The sequence below is a fragment of the Bufo bufo genome, chromosome 9, assembly GCF_905171765.1.
Source record: "Bufo bufo chromosome 9, aBufBuf1.1, whole genome shotgun sequence".
NCBI classification, from domain to species: Eukaryota; Metazoa; Chordata; class Amphibia; order Anura; family Bufonidae; genus Bufo; species Bufo bufo.
Window position 1 is genome coordinate 128403641 of NC_053397.1, and position 21254 is coordinate 128424894.

At 41.3% G+C, this 21254-nt stretch overlaps 1 protein-coding gene across 1 annotated transcript; it reads left to right on the forward strand.

Annotated features, from left to right (window-relative positions):
• The first annotated feature begins 9785 nt into the window (after positions 1–9785).
• Positions 9786–20984, forward strand: LOC120979265 (E-selectin-like). The gene is made up of 17 exons (XM_040407914.1): positions 9786–9851; positions 10209–10279; positions 10550–10966; positions 11262–11369; positions 11464–11649; positions 12277–12462; positions 12548–12733; positions 13450–13635; positions 13815–14000; positions 14111–14287; positions 14386–14562; positions 14652–14828; positions 15451–15630; positions 15710–15829; positions 15965–15986; positions 16095–16159; positions 19211–20984. The coding sequence occupies exons 2-16, from the start codon at positions 10243–10245 to the stop codon at positions 16102–16104; spliced, it is 2355 nt and encodes a 784-aa protein (XP_040263848.1). The 5' UTR covers positions 9786–9851; positions 10209–10242; the 3' UTR covers positions 16105–16159; positions 19211–20984.
• The last annotated feature ends 270 nt before the right edge of the window (positions 20985–21254 follow it).

Genomic DNA, 21254 nt, shown 5'->3' on the forward strand with positions numbered 1-21254 from the left:
GATACAGGACTCATATCAGGTCATTTGCATATGGATCAAAACTGTTTTTTAACACAATAAAAGCGCAGAGAGCTCTGGGGACTGGGTATTGCAGATGAGCTAGTGGCCATCTAGCAGCCCATGTCCCCAGCTCTATGCACAAAATCCTGGTGACAGGTTCCCTTTAATACATTTGGGTTAGATTCAGAGATTTGAAATACCGCCATTTGGTGCACCAATCTCTAATTCAGGCCTACTGTGGGTCAGGCCGTGTAAAATACACCCTGTATATACAGGGGTTATATTCTTTCATTAATAAAACAACTTTTTTAGGGCAAAATACACAATATTTCAGGCATTGCAGCAAAAGCACGTTTGAAATTCCTGGGTTATATACTGCTGCCATATTGAGTCATTAAACAAACAACCGTTTGGGCAAAAAAAGTTTACTTGGCAGCCTCTGCTGCATATGTCATTGTGAGATACACCCTTAATACATTTGGGTTAAATTCAGAGATTTGAAATACTGTCATTTGGTGCACCAATATTTAATTCAGGCCTACAGTGGGTCAGGCCGTGTGAGATACACCCTGTATATACAGGGCTTATATTCTTTCATTAATAAAACACCCTTTTTGGGCCAAAATACACAATATTTCAGGCCGCATAAACTCAGGCTTGCAGCATAAACACGTTTGAAATTCCTGGGTTATATACTGCTGCCATATTGAGTTATTAAACAAACACCCATTTGGGCAAAAGTTTATTTGGCAGCCTTTTCTGCATATGTCATTGTGAGATACACCCTTAATACATTTGGGTTAGATTCAGAGATTTGAAGTAAAGCCATTTTGGGCAAAGAAATCTTTAATTGAGGCCTACAGTGGGTCAGGCCATGTGAGATATACCCTTTAGATACAGGGGTTTGATTCAGGCATTTGAAATACAGCCATTTTGGGCAAAGAAATCTTTAATTCAGGCCTACACTGGTTCAGGCCATGTGCGATACACCCTTTACATACAGGGGTTTGATTCAGGCATTTGAAATACAGCCATTTTGGGCAAATAAATCTTTAATTCAGGCCTAGTCTGGTTCAGGCCGTGTGAGATACACCCTTTACATACTGTCGTTCTATTCTACTATTAATTAAACACCCATTTAGGGCAAGATCCTAAATTCGAGAAATATGAGGAGAGTGTCAAATAAGGGATGTGGCCCAGGTCGTGGTCGATCTGTGCCAGCTACATGCACAAGTGAAACCCCTTCCTCAGGTGCGAGTAGGCGACAGAACCTGCAGCGGTATTTGGTCGGGCCTAATGTGGCTCTATGAATGGTGAGGCCTGAATAAGTACAGGCGATAGTAGATTGGGTTGCTGACAGTGGATCCAGTTCCTTCACATTGTCTTCCACCCAGTCTCCTACTGAAAGACCACAGTTGGCACCTGCAGCCGATGTCCATCAGTCTTTCACCTCACCCCCTTGCAAATCAGCCATGCAGTCTGAGCCACAAGTCATGCAGCAGTCTCTTCTGCTTTTTGATGACTCTGTTAGCAGGGTTTCCCAGGGCCATCCGGATAGTTTTAAAGGCCCTATGGCGGTGGCTGTCCCAAAGTACGTCGTGCCCAGCCGCCACTACTTTTCCAGGCGAGCCATCGTTTCCCTGCACAACCAAGTAGGGGACAAAATCAGGTGTGCACTGCGCAACGCCATCTGTGGCAAGGTGCACCTGACTATGTATACGTGGACCAGTTAGCACGGTCAGGGACGTTATATCTCCATAACAGCACACTGGGTAAATGCAGTGGCGGCTGGGCCTGAGGCGGATGGCAGTTTGGCACATGTCCTTCCACCACCGAGCATTGCAGGGTGCTTCAGTTTGCCTCCTGTTGCTTCCTCCTCCTACTCCGCTTCCTCATCCTCTTCCAGCTCCTCATCCGGTCAGCGTAACACCTTCACCACCAACTTCAGCACAGCCAGGGGTAAATGAAAGCAGGCAGTTTTAAAACTTATCTGTTTGGTGGACAAACCCCACACCGCGCAGGAGCTGTGGACGGGCCTTGAACAACAGACCGATAAGTGGTTTGTGCAAGTCAGCCTCAAGCCCGGCCTGGTAGTGTGCGATAATGGGCGATATCTCGTAGCAGCTCTGGGACTAGCCGTTTTGACGCACATCCCTTGCCTGGTGCATGTGCTGAATTTGGTGGTGCAGAGATTCCTTAAAAATTACCCCGATATGTCAGAGCTGCTGCATAAAGTGCGGGCCATCTGTGTGCGCTTTCGGCGTTCTCACCCTGGTGCTGCTCGCCTGTCAGTGCTGCAGCGTAACTTTGGCCTTCCCGCTCACTGCCTCATATGCAACATGCCCACAAGGTGGAACTCCACCTTACACATGCTGGCCAGACTGTGCAAGCAGCAGCAGGCGATAGTGGAGTTTCAGCTGCAGCACGCTAAGGGTGAGTCGTTCGGGGGAACAGTACCACTTCGCCACGAATGACTGGGCCTCCATGCGAGACCTGTGTTCCTTGTTGCGCTGTTTCGAGTACTCCACCAACATGACCAGTGCCAATAACGCCGTTCTCAGTGTTACTATCCCACTTCTATGCCTCCTTGAAAAAAACGCTCCTGGCGATGATGGAACAGGATGTGGCACAGAAGGAGGAGGAGGAAGAGGGATTTTGTAGGGTTTCCGGCCAGGTGGGTTCCTGCAACCACAAACCCAAGGGGTGGGTTCCTGCAACCACAAACCCAAGGTACACAATTGTCCAGCCAGGGCACAGTTCTGGAGGATGACAAGGTGGAGGATGAGGAGGAGGAGATGGAGGTGGAGGAACCATGTTCACAGCAGGGTGGCACCCATACCAGCTCATGGCCATCACTGGTGTGTGGATGGGGGGATACAGAGGACACAGACGATACACCTCCCACAGAGGACAGCTTTTCGTTGTCTCTGGGCAGCCTGGCACACATGAGCGATTACATGCTGCAGTGTCTCCGCAATGACCGCCGAGTTGCCCACATTCTAACTTGTGTTGATTACTGGGTGGCCACACTGCTGGATCCCCGTTACAAGCACAACGTACCGTCCTTAATTCCATCACTGGAGCTTGATCGTAAGATGCGCGAGTACAAGCGCATGCTGGTAGACGCGCTGCTGGTGGCATTCCCACCTGACAGCTGGGGCACAGTGGAAGCACAAGGCGAAGGCAGAGGACGAGGAAGAGGTCGTGAACGCAGCTGGGGCACCGCCAGCACCTCAGAAGGCAGGGTTAGTATGGCCAAAATGTGGAAAAGCTTTGTCAGCACGCCACAACAACCAGCACCACCAGCTGATATGGAACGTCTTAGCAGGAGGCAGCATTTCACCTACATGGTGGAGTAGTATGTGTGCACACGCCTAAACGTACTGAATGACGGGTCTTCCCCCTTCAATTTCTGGGTCTCCAAATTGGGCACATGGCCTGAGCTTTCCCTTTGCGCCTTGGAGGTGCTGGCCTGCCCTGCAGCCAGTGTGTTATCTGAACGTGTGTTTAGCACGGCAGGGGGCGTCATCACAGACAAGCGTAGCCGCCTGTCCACAGCCAATGTGGACAAGCTCACGTTCATTAAAATGAACCAGGCATGGATCCCTCAGGAATTGTCCGTACCTTGTGCAGAATAGACATGTATACCGGCACTAACCAGCCATTGTTATACTGTAGCGCAATTGCTCATTCTTGTATTTTGGATATTTCACACTCTTTTAGAGTGTACCCTAATAAAAAAATAATAATTAAAACCAAAAACCTGTGTTGGCTACCTCGTCCTCATCCACCGCCGCTTCCACCTACACCGCTACGTCCACTGCCTCTTCAAACTCCTACTCCATATGGAACTCCACCTCATAAATCAAATTTTTTTTTTTATTTGTACTTATTTTATTTTATATCATTTCACTACTTTGTCAGTTACAATTATCTGGTGAAAATCAGCAATTTTTGGGTGTATAGTACCACTACTATACCTAGTAGGCCGGTTAAAAAAAAAAATTGTCATTTACATTTTCTGGTGAAATTCTCCAATTTTTGTGTGTATAGTACCACTGCTATACCTATTAGACCGAAATTCACAAATTTTTGGGTGTGATGTACCAATTCCTATACCTAGTAGACCGAAAAAAAAAAGAAAAAAATTGTCAGTTACATTTTTTGGTGAAATTCACCAATTTTTGGGTGTGATGTACCACTGCTATACCTAGTAGACACGTTTAAAAAAATAATAATTGTCAGTTACATTTTTTGGTGAAATTCACCAATTTTTGGGTGTAATATACCCCTCCTCTACCTAGTTGACAGCTTAATAAATTTCAATAATTTTTCTGTTACATTCTTGGGTTGACATTATACAATTTTAGATGTGAATGAACACCTGCTATGCATAGGTGACAGGGAATAAAATTTTATAAATTATTCAGTAATTAATGCGCGCCACATCCTTTCATTCAATGCTTAAACTTTAAAAAGTTGTCACACTTTTATGCTTTAATAATTTCTCCCATATTTCAACTCTATAATTTTAAATTTGAAAAAATGAATCCTCCCTTGGATGTGCTCTCTCTTTCTCACGCTCCCTCTCTGGCCTGGAACCCTGATTCCCGCCACCCGTGATCACCATGGTAGGCACATAAAAGCTTGCCCATTACCACTTGGAGGTGCTCGCCTGCCCTGCATCCAGTGTATTGTCTGAACGTGTGTTTAGCATGACTGGAGGGGGTTATCACAGGTTATATTTCCCAATGTTTTGGGGTGAACCCTAATTTTAAAAATAAAATTTAAAACCAAAAAGCAGTGTAGGCTACCTCCTCCTCCACCGCCGCTTCCACCTACACCGCCACATCCACTGCCTCCTCAACCTCCTACTCCATATGGAACTCGTCCTCCTAGATCAAGATTATTATTTTTTATTTTTACCTATTTTATGTTATTTAAAGTCATTTCCCTATCCACATTTGTTTGCAGAGCACTTGCCATGCTCTTAACCACATTTTGATGCTATTTGCAGCCCTCTAGCCCTTTCCATGACATTTTTACAGCCATTTTAGTGCTCAAAAGTTCGGGTCCCCATTGACTTCAATGGGGTTCGGGGTCAAGTTCGGGTCCCCATTGACTTCAATGGGATTCGGGTTCGAGGTCAAGTTTGGGTCAAGTTCAGGTCCCGAACTCGAATTTTTTTCTCAAGTTCGGCCGAACCCGTCGAACCCGAACATCCAGGTGTCCGCTCAACTCTAGTCATAAAGTTAAAAAATTTCTGAAAACCCTGTTGATTAACAATGGTGCTTCCTCAGTAAAATATATTAATGGATATTTAAACACTCTATGTGAATGAGGCCTTAAAAAAGGAACAGAGTATACACTTATGATGTTCAAAAAATGTCTTCTTTATTAACAAAATTCATATCAGAAAGTTTTAGACCAATTACTGTAGGCTAGTTTCACCTGTGCGGAGAATGCTGGGAATCGGCTGGACAATAACCATTACGTGCATATTTACTGGGGAGCTGCCGGATTTGATTCGGATCCCATTATAGTCAATGGACTCGTCCTCAGTCAAAGCAAAGGCTCAAAGGGATGGTTATAAAAAAAAAAAAGGCTTGCCTCCTGTATGCATTTCAATGTTTTTATGAAGTTTACTCTTACTTTTTTACCCCTTTAAATGCCACATTCATATCTAATTATGTCATCTAATAGTAATAACACAGTGTAAAATAATAATAATTTTTTTTTTTATCATACTTACCATTTGCTCGCGACGGGCCACACTCCAACATCTTGATTGAAGATCTAGCGGGGAATCTCACACAACCCATGATGACATCATCATGTAGGCCGGTGTGGTGACGTCATACGTCACCGTGCACGGGTTTTTCAGGCAAGATCATCAATTAAGATGGCAAATGGATGAAGTAAGTGTTTTTTTGTTTGTTTTTCACACTATTTCAGGTAAAATCGATTAGCTACCATGAGGCACGAGGAAATTCGGCTTTGCAGGGAATTGGACTTCGATTCGCTCAACACTGAATATGATGTAAGCACAGTATTTTATGCGATTGTTGATGTTATTTGAGTTTCGAGGACATTATGTGATATAATAATGAACACTTTGGAATTTGTGAATTGTCTATTACCTTCTCGCTAGTTTACTATTTGCTTTGTCATATTAGTTTATCTGTCACATTTCCTACGGTAACGCTTTGAAAGATTTAGTTAGCCTATCTAGCTGGCTACATCTTCAATACATTAATAGGTAAAAGGCTTATAACCACATTGCTGCATAATTTCCTTTTAAAGGTGTTGTCTCATCAAATGCATTGATGGCATATCGCTAGGATACCTCTGTGATCCACAGCTTTCTCCAGAGTGGGTCCCTGGAAGGGGTTGTCTCACTTCAGCAAAAGTTATTACAAGGCACTTACTAATGTATTGTTATTAGTCACATTGCCTCCTTTGCTGGCTTGATTCTTTTTTTTTTATCACATTATTCACTGCTCGTATCCAGGCGTTGCGACCACCCTGCAATCCAGCACACTGTATGAAAAAGAGCCTCTCTCTGGTGGCCGGGACCGTAGGATGACACTTTTTTTCCTATTGTGTGCAAGAACGAGCACTGCACGACCACGAGCGGTGTATAATGCGATGGAAAATGAATCAAGCCAACAAAGAATGCAATATGAACAATCACAATACATTACTAACTGCTTTGTATGAACTTTGTCTGCATGATAAATGCCTTTTGCTGATGTGAGACAACCCCTTTAAGGAGCGCACACTGCGCAAGCATGGCCAACCTTCATTCACCGCTATCAGAGTTCATAAAATAACCGAGCACTGGCTTGGCTACTTTCAGCAGTCCCATAGAGGTGAATGGAGATGTGATTGTGCATGTGTGATGCTTTCTCTATTCACTGCTATGGGACTTACGAAAATAGCCGAGTGTGCACTCCCATAGCAGTGAATGGGCAGCATGCATGTGGATGAATTTTAAAACAAATATGTCTATTTTAATGTTATTTATGAATAAAGATGAATGTGTTTTATGGAGCTTTAGACATGTTTTTCAGGTTTGGGTTGAGTAGGTGCTGATATATACAGGGGAGCATGCAGGAATGTTGTCTAAGGGGGTCCAAAAAGAAAAAAAGCAATGTGTGCCGAGCGTGGCGCACCGCGCAAAAATGTTGGTCCCGCCAATATTTCTAAGGCCAGCCTACAAATAAAAATGCGGTGCACAGCGCAAACAAATTGGCCCCGCCCAGTGTTATAAGCCCCTTCTACATATAATAGGCCACTCCAAACAACAAACACTGTACAGCTGAAATTATATTGTTGAGGATGAAGGTAAGAGTCTCACATTCATCCTACATAGACACACTGTACTCAATACTCAGGGCCCCGACATAAAGCTCCTGTACTCATACTCACACTGCCCCCCACATAGCTCTGTGGCAGGAGCTGTTGCTGTTTCACTTCCTCCCTCCTAGTCCTGAAGGTGCCAAAAGAGGAGTGGAAGAGGAGCTGCTCGAAGGTGTGTAGGTCCAGGTGGAGGCCCAGCTCTACACATCATACGGAGAGGGAGGGCCTGTCCTGGCTGCACTGCCTGCTTCACAATATACAATAAACAACAGCAGGCTACAGCCAGGAAGCTCCTCCCCTCTCCTCCCTCCCCAGATCCTGCTCAAGGCCTGTGGTTCCCCTCACCATCTGCCACCCGCCTGTAGCCTGCTGCCCCCCTTGGCCATCCTCACCCAGCTCTGAATCCTCCTTCTGAAAATGGCAGGGGGAGGAGCCGGAGCATCTCCTCTCCTACATAGCGCCACATACTTCTTACATCCAGTGATGTCACCTTTGATGTAGATGTTCTCTTCCTTCATCTTCTCCATTCAGACCAGACCACCATGATGATTTTTCAGTCTTCTCCCGTCTCTGCAGAGATTGACAAACAGACATTAGTTTCCACTTTTACATCATTTTCACATCTTCTGAACAACCCATCTTGCCACCTCCAATACTGTGCCTGCTGTGCTCCCCAATACTATACTGCAGAAACTGTCCCCTGAAAAATACTAGTACCACACAGATAGTGCCCCCTTCAACAATTATTGGCACACAGTGCTTTAACAAAAAAAAACTGCGCCCAGTAAATAGTATCTCGGACACTAATAGTATAAACATAATGTCCCCAAAAATAATTGTCCTAAGCTGATACTGTGCCAGTGTGCCCACCATAGCAACAGTGCTCCTCAAAATCCCACCAATAGAAATAATTCTCTGCCAGAGCACACTTAGTAGTAATAATGCCCCCATAGTGTCCATACTAGCAATCATGTTCCCAATAGCCCCCCTAGTAGTAGTAAAGCTCGCCTTAATGCCCCCTAGTCATAATACTTCTCCTTATAATATGACCGTACAAGAAATACCTCCACTTAGTTCCCGCAGTTGAGCTAATGCCTCTATAATGTATTCCAGTATAAATTAACCCTATATAGTGTCCCAGTAAATGCCCCCATAGTGCTCATCTCCCCTTCCCCATAGTGCCCCCCATAATATGCCTGTAAAAAATGCCCATTCTTAGTGCCCTCTGCTGATGCCCCTATAGTGCTCCTCTCCCCCATAATGTTCTAGTAAAAAAATCCCCCTTCTTAGTGCCACCAGATGCCCCCATAGTTCTATCTCCCCCATAGTGCCCCCATAATGTGCCAGTTAAAAATGCGCCTTATTAGTGCCAACAGATGCCCCCACAGTGCCCCCCATGATGTTCCAGTAAAAAATGCCTCTATAGAGCCACCATATGCCCCACAGTGCTGCTCTCCCCTGTAGTGCCTCCCATGTGCCAGTAATGCCCCTTTAGAGCCCACAGATGCCATAGTGCCCCCTATAATGTGCCAGTAAAAAATGCCCCTTTAGAGGCCCCAGATGCCCCCATAGTGCTCTACTGCCCCATAGAGACCCAAAATAATGCTCTTATAGTGCCACCAGATGCCTCATAGTGCCCCCCCAAAATGGGCCAGTAAGAAATGCACCTAGATATCCCCATAGTGCCCCTCCCCCAAAAATGGGCCAGAAATAAATGCCCCCATAGTTCCCCCCCAAAATGGGCCAGAAATAAATGCCCCCATAGTGCCTCCCCCATATGGGCTATTAAGAAATGCCCCCATAGAGCCCCTTCCCAAAGTGGGGCATTAAGAGATGCCCTAGTGTCACCAGTTGCCCCTTATAATGAGCCATCTACCAACTACCTACTTACCTTCATGAGTCTGGCAGCGATGCAGGCCTCTTCCGGCCTGTGTCCTCTGCTGTGTGCTGACCGACTCAGGCGGCGCGATAATAATGACGTCATCGCGCCGCCTGAGCCGGCCTCTGATAGGCTGCAGGCAGTAATGCCTGCAGCCTATCAGAACAGGGAAGGGAGACACCTCTTCCCTTCCCCGCTGCAGCACAGCCATCTGTTTCGTCGCCACAATTAGATCCAGGGCGGCGCCGCCTCATGTGATTGGTGGTGCGGCCCTAAGTGTTTAAAAAAAGAATATTAATGGTTCTAGGGGGGTCCAGACCCGTTGGATCCTCCCCTGTCGGTGCGCCCCTGGATATATAAGTCTACTGTAAGAGTCTAACAATCTATTTTAACATATGTAATAGTTCTGGGAATTTCTCAGTCAGGAATTTCTGTGTTGTGAGAAATATATCCTCCTATTTTATGCAAATGACAAACGTCATTTGGGGTTTTTCTGTCCAACTGTTTAAAAGAGGCACGAGTCCAGCAGTGAAAGTACAAACCACAGGAAACTTCCCAGGATAAGCTGCCACTTCAGCAATACGGACCACTGATAGGATCATTCTGCCAAGTTAGTATATTTGTTTTTCAATATATATTATTGCCCTACAATAGCAAGATATGTTTTATTGTTAGTTAGGAAATAGCTTAAATGGTTTGCTTTGTCATCTTTTCCCATATGTTTTTTCATCTGTCTATCTGTATATCTATCCATCTCTATCGATAATGTTTTAGTGACTGTTATTAAGAGAATGTTTCCATAAATGTAAGCTATGTTATACCTTAGATAATATCAGATATGAAACAGTAAAGATGTCAGAAAACATCTGTTGCCTATTAGTTTATCAGCTGTATTACTTTTCTTTATAAATATTATATAGCCAGAGCAAGATAAGATATATATGAAAATGATTTCTTCTATTTACAGACCTGTTTATTTAGTCACTGACTTCAAGAAAACAATGGAATTTTTAATCTCTCTGTTCCTACTTTGCTGTGGTAAGTGAATTCTGTTGTTTATATGCTATTGTATTATTTGCTCATTGTTTACTGCATTGTATATTCCACTCTGCAATGTTATAGATAGTCAAACAGTACTCTGTATTTTAAATTAGTGATTATAAAATACTATATACTTTAAAGACATCTTTGTCTTTAAACAAGTCTTTGTTAATCAAAGTCAGATCACTTTATTGTAAAAATAGATGATATAAAGATAGAGATCAACTACCGTATGTAATTCATGCATTCATTCATTCTTCATTGTAGGTTTTCCAATGATATATTTTACACATGGCTGGACCTATCACACCTCCTCACCCAACATCATGTCATATGATGATGCGCAAAAATATTGTAGACAAAAATATACAGATATGGTGGCAATTCAAAACCAAGGAGAGAATAAATATCTGAACGAGAATTTGCCTTTTAATGCACGTTATTATTGGATTGGCATTCGGAAAAACATTACCACTGGCAAATGGACTTGGGTTGGCACTAAAAAGGTGCTCACAGAGGAAGCTGAAAACTGGGCTACAAATGAACCCAACAATCTGAGTGAGAACAGAAATGAGGATTGCGTTGAGATGTATGTTAAAAGGACTGTTGCTGGAAAATGGAATGATGCTGGAAAATGGAATGATGAGCCCTGCAGTAAGAAGAAAGTGGCTTTGTGTTACAAAGGTATAGACATAACGGCAACACAGAATTAGAGCATTCAGAGAAAAAGATCTGGTAGTTGCCCACTTATTCTGTATGTTGTATTAAGGCTGCTGTAGTAAGAAAGAAAATATAAGTAGAAAAATGATGGAATCCTTTAAAATAATTATTGCATAAGATTACTGGTTAATTGGAAAGTTTAATGAAAGCATGCATAGCTAGTAATGAAGAGGCAAATAGAGAAGTCATGCTGCATGATAAATGTACTACCTCTGTTAGTAAAAATTTGTTTTTCTCCGACCTTTCCTTTCCTCTGCAGCTTCTTGTCACTCTTCTTCCTGCAACAACCACGGGGAATGTATAGAAACTATTAATGACTACACCTGCAACTGCTTTGATGGATTTTTTGGAAAAGACTGTGCACATGGTAAATATACAAACTGTATAATCACATATTTTATAATTACTAGAACATTGTAATCTTCTGATTCTAATTATAACACATCGGTTCTGCTTTCCAGTGGTTACTTGTCCAGAGATCAATGGAATTGATCATGGAACAGCTGAGTGCTCTCATGTGTATGGGAATTTTACCTACCAGTCAAGTTGTAATTTCACTTGTTCCGATAGTCATCTCTTGGTTGGCTCTGAAAATCTACAGTGTAATGGAAAAGGAGACTGGGGATTCCAGATTCCACACTGTAAAGGTACATACACAATATAACATATATGATCTTTTTCACACTTTCTAATTAATTGCTACAGAAAATAAGGCTATTTCTAGATGAGTACATATTGCAATATTCCATGAACAACGCAAGTTTGATAAAGAACTAACACATACTGTAGCTTGCAAAAGACAATTGGGCACTTAAGGCACATTTACATGCACCAAGGAGCAGCACATTGTCGGGAAGGAAGTGTTTATTCCCAACAGTTGGCTGCTTGTTCAGTGGAGGAGACAGCTGCATCACCTCCACAATATGAGGACGAGGGATGGCTATTGTGATTGCTTGTCCTCATAGATCTGCAATGTTTCTGGGCAGAAGATCGTTGTTTAGACAGCACAATCTGCTGCCCAAAAATGATAATTTAGGTGCCTGCTTGAACTACAGGAACACCTGATGAGCGAGCATTTCACTCGGGTGATCTGCTGCACCTTTACGCGGGCAGATTGTCGGGAAAGAGCATTCTGCCTGATGACTGCACTGTGTGATTCCACCTTTACTGTCAGCTACATTTTTAAGCTTTGGAAATGTAAGAACAGCTGGAAGGTCAGGCTTGTAAAAGTATTAAATTATATTATCTGACAATATTTTTACTTCTTTTTACAGCTATTCAATGCATGCTGCCAGAACTACCAGACAATGGGGTAATGAACTGTTCTAGTGATGGTGAAATCCTTCCAGAAAAGTCCATATGCAATTTCAGTTGCAACAATGGGTTCTCTATGGTTGGCTCTTCTTCAGTACTTTGCACAACTCCTGGCGAGTGGTCAGAAAACCCCCCAAAATGTGAAGGTAATAATCCTGGATTTTCAGTACTTTTAAAGAATAATTCATGACACAGAAATTAAGATTTATTCTTTCATCTTTTTTTTGTCAGCTATTCAGTGTGAAAATCCAGCAGTACCAGAAAATGGAGCAATGGATTGTTCCAGCAATGGAGAAATGCTACCATATAATGCTACATGTCATTTCATCTGTAATGAAGCATTTATCTTAGTAGGGAATCCAACAATTCATTGTTTGACTCCTGGTCAATGGTCTGCAGAATCCCCAAAATGTGGAGGTACTAAGAATTTCCAAATCTGATTTCATATATATATATATAGTCTCATTACATTCTAGTAGTAATAATAGATCATGTAATGTTAGTGACATAATGGCTGTGGGTAAATCGCTATTTATTGCAAAAAAACTGCATTACAAATGACTTTAGAATGTTAAAGCAAGCTGTTCTTACAAATGCAAACCACTTTATGTACAATACATGTATAATTTCTACAGGCAAAAATCTATTTCTTTGTTGCAGGTTTAAATTGGATACATGGGCAATAATCATGCAGATTATCAGGAACAAACGTTCCTGTGAATTCTCGTTCCTGACATGATTCCGCCCATGTAAAGGTGCTGCCGATCAACCAATGAAAGGCTCGTTCATCGGGTGATCTTGTTGTTCCTGCATTATCATTTCTGGGCAGTAGATCATCCTGTTTAAACAGTGATCTGCTGCCCAGAAACAATGCAGCTGGATGAGGACAAGGGATCACAATAGCAATCCCTCATCCTCATACTGTGGAGGTGATCACTACATGTAAATGCAGTGGTCTCCTCCAATGAATGGGTAGCTGACTGTCAGGAAGGAATCTGCTGCTGCTCAGCTCGTCTAAATGCCACTTTACATCTGGGCTTAAATATTGGCTTGTGATTACATATCGATAAACTCTTTACATGCAATTCAAATGTGGTAAATCCTTTTAAATGAATATTTTCCTTGTCTCTCAGCTATACGGTGTGAGCAGCCACAGCAACCAGAGAATGGATCAATGAGCTGTTTCGATGGTAAAGAGGTATCACCATATAATTCTACGTGTAATTTCAGCTGTGATGATGGATTTACTGTGGTGGGCCCTCCTTCCATACAATGCTCAGCTACTGGTCAGTGGACTGAAAAACCTCCAAAATGTGAAGGTAAGACATACTTTCCATGATGGTAAGCAATGACAACATCATATGGGTGTACCTAGAATTTTTTTAAGTTGATGTTTCACTAATGTATTAAATAACAACAGAGTTCTTTAATCAATAATAAGAATATTAGTTCCATAAAATACAGATTACATTAGGTCATATGTTTTCTTTCTGTACAGCTATTCAGTGCAATCGCCCAGAGATACCACTAAATGGGGCCATGAACTGCACACATTCTGGAAAAACACTTCCAGAGAACTCCATCTGTAATTATGTTTGTGCAGAAGGTTACACACTGAAAGGATCATCTTCATTACTTTGTGCTGCTACCAAGCAATGGATAGGAGAAATCCCAATGTGTGAACGTAAGGAAAACATCATCATGTTCAATTATTTTCATTTCACTTATGCATTATAGACATACACTGTATAAACTAGCAAAAATAAATCCTAAAGCCACATATTCTTTGAACAGCTGTACAGTGTGCTTCACTGACCATCCCTGTGAATGGTCTAATGGAATGCAAGGATGGATCCAACTACAATTCCACATGTGCATTTTCCTGTTCTGAAGGCTATGAAATAATTGGATCATCTGAGCTCCGATGCTTATCTTCAGGACAGTGGACATCCTCAGAACCCTTATGTAAAGGTAAAAACGGCAACCCTTTCTGAGAATTTTTTGAATAAATCTAAAACAATTAATAACTCAGAAATTAGTATTTCTCAATGCCCTTTCTCAACTTCCAGGTGTTCAGTGCCCCTCTTTGACTGCTCCAAAGAATGGACATCTGGTCTGTCAAGATATGACCAATTACAAATCAGAATGTTCCTTTAGCTGTTTGGCAGGCTTCTGGTTGATTGGATCACCAGTACTTACCTGCCAGTCATCTGGAGCATGGACTTCATCTGTTCCCAAATGTGAAGGTAAATAGGGAAACATGTTTAGTTTTGGTGTATTATCCAAGGTTTATATGTTATTACTTCTTCATCCTTTGTTTACAATTATTTTCCAGCTGTTCACTGCCCCACTTTGACTTCTCCTGAGGATGGTCATATGGACTGTCAAGATGCAGCAAACTACAATTCTCAGTGTTCATTTAGCTGCTTGAAAGGCTTCCAGTTGATTGGATCACCTGTACTCAGTTGCCAATTATCTGGATCATGGATGACTTCTGTTCCCAGATGTGAAGGTAAATATTGACTCAACCTAGCAAATTTTCCACCCGTTTTCCATAAAATTTAAAACTTGTTGATGCTGTCATGTTATTTAAGAAGTAAAGAATCAATGTAGCTGCCTAAGGGGTGTATGAATGAAGTATTTATTTTGTAAATGTGCATTAACGCAGGAAGAGTTTGTCTCACAAATACTATACCTGTCCATGTGCCCTATTAGGACATTACGATGTATACATAGGGCCCTTCTAAAGACCCCCCACCTGGAGCAATGGTAGGAAGCTGCTGACAAAAAGTAGCTTTCTCTTTGGTATATTTAAGCCCTCCATGTTTTTTTGGTCAACCATTCATTTCAATGGTAATGCTACTCCTGAAGCGGAAATGTACAGTCAAGGGCAACTTTTTTTGGCAAAATCAGGTTTCTGCTTGTACTGACCAGCTCATTATGGTATCCATCTTAAAAAGGATTTATGAAACAATCCCTTTAACTTCTTTCCAAATTGCTAGAGAAGATTATGACAATCATAAAACATGAAATATACACAGTGAAGTCACATAGGCAAGATGTATCTTCCTCTCTGTTGTTTTCAGTCATTATTAGTCAGTGTTTATTATAAAAGTCCTCTTTCTGTTTTTCAGCTGTACGATGCAATGCTCTTGTTCCTCCATCATTGGGAAAAATGAATTGCAGTCACATAGATTTTGGATATGGTACAGTGTGCAAATTTACTTGTGAATATGATCTACTAATAAATGGAACAGATACTCTGGAATGTGACAGTAATGGAAGCTGGAGTACAGAAACCCCAACTTGTGAAGGTAAGTTAGATGACAACAGCATGCATAATCTAAATTGTATGTCTCATGTTTTAAAGATCTACGTTTGTCATCTCTACAGCTATCAAAGTGCCAAATGAAGCAGCCATGTATTTAACATTTGGAATTGTTACCTCTGGGGCTTCTGTGTTGTCAACTGCTTTTCTCATCATTTGGCTCATAAAGCGGATGCGTAAAACAGGTAAATAATAAAAACTAATTGACTGATAATGCTTATAGGGCTATTACAACAAACTAATTTCTAAATATAGAATGAGTACCGTAAATATATTTAATATCATATTATTAAATATATTTTTTTTTTTTCATTTTACAGCAAAGACATTTACCCTCACAAAGTAAGTTAATATTTTGTATAATGTTATTAATGTAAATTTGTCTCATTCAGTTTGAATATTGATGTAAAAAAGATTGCTTATTTATGTTACTGTTGCTTTTCTTTACAGCAGTCCTTGAAGCAATAGGTATCTACCAGAATGCTGATAATAGCTTGGATGCTGTTTGATAAACAGTAAGTGGTTTTAACAATTCCAGTATTTCAAAATTGTCAGCCTATTTATTCTCTGTTGTATAATCATGCAAAAGTTCAAAGCATATTTCCTATTAAAGGCACTTATTAACGGGAATCTGTCACCAGTTTTAGCTCCAGCACATACCAATAAGTCCTTATATTCATGAGCTCACGGTTCTCCCCGTCCACCTGCCTCTGATTGACAGTTTATTTTTTTTTATATGAATCAACAGCAGATGGGCAAAGAAAGAGAAGAGCTCATGAATATTCAGGACTCATCAATATGCAAAGAAGCTGTTGAATATAAGATTTTGGCAAAACGGCTTCATCAATTAAAGAAAGTGACCTAGCATTGTCACTTGTTTATGTTACTCTTAGTTAGGACACCATAAAACGGTTGACAGATTCCCTTTAAGACACTTAGCTCTCTCTTTCACACCACATTTATGGGAATGTAGTTGAAATATGTATATTAAGATGTATTTAAAAAGCATATGCAACTGTATAGCATATATTTGCATACATCTGCTATTAACTATCACTGCAAAAATAGCATAACGTTTTTGTTTTACAGTATTACTATGTTTTGACCACTGTATGTATCTACAGTGCATTCAGTAAGTCTTCAGACCCTTTCAGTTTTTCCATATTTTGTCATGTTGTGACCTTGTGCTAAAATAAAAAAGTTCAAACTTTTCCCCATCACTCTGCACTCAATATCCCAAAATGACAAAGTGAAAACTGAATGTTAGAAATCTTTGTTCATTTATTGATAGAAGTTTTCAGACCCTTTGCTCAATACTTAGTTGGCAGTGATTACAGCCTCCAGTCTTCTTGGCTATGATGCCACAAGGTTTGCAGTTTGCACACCTGGATGTGGGGATATTATGCCATTCTTCTCTGCAGATCCTCTCCAGCTCTGTCAGGTTGGATGGGGATGGTCAGTGGACAGCCATTTTCAGGTCTCTCAAAAGATGTTACATTGGTTTCAAGACAGGGCTCTTGCTGAGCCACTCAAGGACATTCACACAGTTGTCCCTAAGCCACTCCTCTGCCTGTGTTGTCTTTGGCCTTATGCTTAAGGTCATGGTCTTGTTAGAAGGTAATCCGTTGGCCCAGTCTGTGGTCCAGAGCACACTGGATCAGGTTTTCGTTAAGAATATCTCTACTTTGCTCCATATATTATTCCCTCAACTTTGACTAGTGTCCATGTCCCAGCAGGTCAAAAACACCCCCACAGCGTGATGCTGCCACCATCATGCTTCACTGTAGCGATGGTATTGGGCAGTATCTGTTTTTCTCCAAATATGACACTTAGAACTGAGGCCAAAAAGTTCAGTCTTGGTTTTATCATACCAGAGAATTGTGTTTCTCACAGTCTGAGAGTCCTTTAGGTGATTTTTGCAAACTTTTATTTGTCCTTTACTGAGTAGAGGCTTCTTTCTGGCCACTCTGCCATAAAGCCGTGATTGGTGGAATGCTGCAGTGATGGTTGACCTTCTGGAAGTTTCTTCCATCTGCACACAGGATCTTAAGAGCCAAACCAGAATGACCATTGGGTTCTTGGTCACCTCTCTTACCAATGCCCTTTTCCCCCTGATTACTGAGTTTGGTGGTGTAGCCAGCTCTGTGAAGAGTCCTGGTTGTTCCAAACATCTTCCATTTAAGAATTATGGAGGCTGCTGTGCTATTGGGAAATTTCAGTGCAGCAGAACTATTTTGGTAACCTTCTCCAAATTTGTGCTTCCACACAATTATGTCTCTACAGGCGGTTATTTCCTTGTTATGACTTGGTCCTTGCTCTGATATCATTGTCAGCTGTAGGACCTTATGTAGACAAGGGTGTGTCTTTTCAAATCATGTCAAATCAACTGAATTTACTACAGGTGGATTCCAATCAAAGTGTAGAAACTTCTCAAAGATCAACAGAAATGGGAGGCCCCAATAGCTAAATTTCAAGTGTCATACCAAAGGGCCTGAATGCATAAGTTAGTACATAAAATGAGAATACTTGGACTTGAGGAAAATGTGTCTAACTAACTGGCTCAGTGATAGAAAACAGAGGGTGATTATTAACAGTACACACTCAGATTGGGTCACTGTCACTAGTGGGCTACCACAGGGGTCAGTGTTGGGCCCTATAATCTTGATGATCTTGTAGTGGGGTTGTGTAGTAAAATTGCATTTTGTGCAGACAATACTAAACTGTGTAAAGTAACAAAAAAGAGTACATAATACTGCCACAGAGGGATCTGGATAGATTGGCGGCTTGGGCAGAGAAGAAGCAAATGAGCTCAATACTGACAACTGTAAGGTTATGCACAAGGGAAGGGAAAACACAAGGCACCAGGACATACTAAGTGGTATAACACTGGGTAACACATGGGATATAACTTAGGAATTTTTAGTGGACAGCAAACTTAACTGTAGAAATCAGTGTCAGCCAGCTGCTGCCAAGGCCAATAAGATTATGGGGCGCATCAAAAGGGTCCATAGATGCAAGTGATAAGAACATAGTCCAGCTACTTTACAGATCACTAGTCAGACCACACATGGAGTACTGTGTACAGTTCTGGGCTTCTGTGAACAAGTCAGACATAGCAGAGCTGGAGAGGGTTCAGAGAAGGGCAACTAAAGTAGTAACTGAAATGGATGGACTACAGTACCCAGAAATTTTATCAAAATTAGGGTTATTCAGTTAAAAAAAAAAGACAACTAAAGGTCGATCTAATAACTATGTATAAGTATATAAGAGGGCAGTACAGAGATCTCTCCCGTGATCTATTTATACCCAGGATTGTGACTGTGACGAGAGGACATGTCACAGTATATGTATTTTTTTTCTAACACAAATCCTTCTTGCATAAAGTAGCCCAACTAAACTTGGTCTGAAAAAAGCTTTACAGAAATAGTTACTAGTAACTAGTAATTTTTTTTATCATACCAAATATGTCCTTTTCATCAGGAAATATTTGACAAAACTGTTTCTTTAATAAATAAATGTAGCAACTAAACTGACTAAAATATTGTATGTATTTTTAATTTTTGCAGTGTTCTACATTTTTGCACTTGAAAATTTGAAACGAAAACCAAGGGATCCAAGCTTTCACTGTTTATATGAAATACTAAAATAGAAGGTACTACAGAGTTTTGGAGGTCCTGTCCTGAAATGTCACACTTTACCATTGTGCAAGAAGACTGTATTTCTAAAAGCAGAGTCAAATTTACTATCACAAGTGCTCATGCCTTACAGCACATTTGTTAAAGGCTTTTGACACTCCTGACAAGACTGCATGGCTTAGGCTACTTTCACATCTGCATTGTGCTGTCCGGTTTTGAGATCCGGCACAGGCTCTGAAAACCACATCACAGCTCTGAACAACCTGTAACAGAGTGAATCAGAATGTATTCCGTTCCGGTTTGTTGGATTCCCATGGCGGACACAAAATTGCTGCAAGCAGCGTTTTTGTGTGCGGCATGGGAAACTGAAGAAGCCAGATCTGGCACCAAAAACCATGAAAAAACAGGATTCGGTGCCCGTTGACTTACAATGGTTTTAGTGCCAGATCTGGTTTCTTCATTTTCAATATAATACAGCTGGTTGTATTATTCAAATGAATGCCTTTTGTTGTGGTTTTTGGGATCCCATGCTGAATCTTTAAACCGGACAGCAAAAATATGGATGTGAAAGTAGCCTTAGAATGAAATGGCATGTGTTCAGATGCACCAAACATTACGCCAAAATTTTGGTGCTAAATTCTGGTGCAACATAAGCCAATTATTAGGCAATTTAAACTTAAAATAGACAGTTTAAAGGATTGTACATTTTTAGATTGTGTTGTCTAGAGTTGCATTATCTAAATCTTAGACAGTATTAGTAAATCTGTCCAACATTGCATTGTTAAAATTCTGGTTTCCACATCAACCAAATGAACAGGTTATGCTCATATATCCTCAAATACGAATCATGTGTTGTCCAGAACAAAAGGATCTGCATTCAGTTTTTCCTCTTTTTTTATGTCATGTAATTTTTTTATACAATAGGTGAATAATTCAAAGAAGGACTTTTATCCTGGAGGCAGCCATGTTGGATTATCTGGAAAGTTTTAATGCAGTATAAAATATGTATCTGTTTATAACAGGCTTTAAAATTTGTCATCCCAATGGGATATATACTTTTCCTATGAAAACCTATTTTTCATAGTCTATAGAAAAAATATAAGCAATCACATCAAAAGTTTTGGCTCAAAAAGAAAATTTTTGTTCATTTTATGATGGTGAGAGAAAATCCCAGCATGGCAGGTTCAGGTGCCAGGCCCCCTCTATTCTGAATATTTACACTTGTTTAAGGATACATGCACATAACTGTATGTATTTTGCAAATCATGGATCCGCAACATACGGGTACAGCCCATGTGCATGCCACAACTTTTTTGTAGAAATGCCTATTCTTGTCTGCAAAACAGACAAGAATAGGACAGCTTCTATAATTTGCAGAATAGCCCCATCTGTGTGTTGTCCGCATTTTTTGAGGCCCCATAGAAATGGACGCGGACCAAAATACGGTCATGTGCATGAGGCCTAATTGATATAACATACTGATGTTTTTAGCTAGAAAGCCCATCAGCTATCCAAGTGATTTTAGTAAAAATCTTAAAATGTTTCACTCCAATAGACATTATAGATTACATGTAGAAAGATACCCTTGAATGACAGTTGTCTTAGACTGATGCCTCATTCACACTTAAGTGTTTTTTCAGTGATTTCCATCAGTGATTGTGAGCCAAAACCAGGTGTGGTTCTAAACAAAGAACAGGTGCAGATCTTTCCCTTACACCTAAGGCTCCATTCACACGTCCGCAAAATGGGTCCGCATCCTTTCCGCAATTTTGTGGAAAGGGTGCGGACCCATTCATTCTCTATGGGGACGGAATGGATGCGGACAGCACACAGTATGCTGTCTGCAGCCGCAATTGCGGAGCGCGGCCCCGATTTTGGGTCTGCAGCTCCGCAAAAAGATAGAGCATGTCCTATTCTTGTCCGCAGCTTGCGGACAAGAATAGGCATTTCTATGGGGGTGACGGGCTGGTGTGTT

Coding starts and splice junctions, on each gene's coding strand:
- LOC120979265 (XM_040407914.1), top strand. CDS start 10,243: ATGGAATTTTTAATCTCTCTGTTCCTACTTTGCTGTG. Junction 10,280..10,549: donor TCTGTTCCTACTTTGCTGTG/GTAAGTGAATTC, acceptor TCTTCATTGTAG/GTTTTCCAATGATATATTTT. Junction 14,829..15,450: donor TTCTGTTCCCAGATGTGAAG/GTAAATATTGAC, acceptor TCTGTTTTTCAG/CTGTACGATGCAATGCTCTT.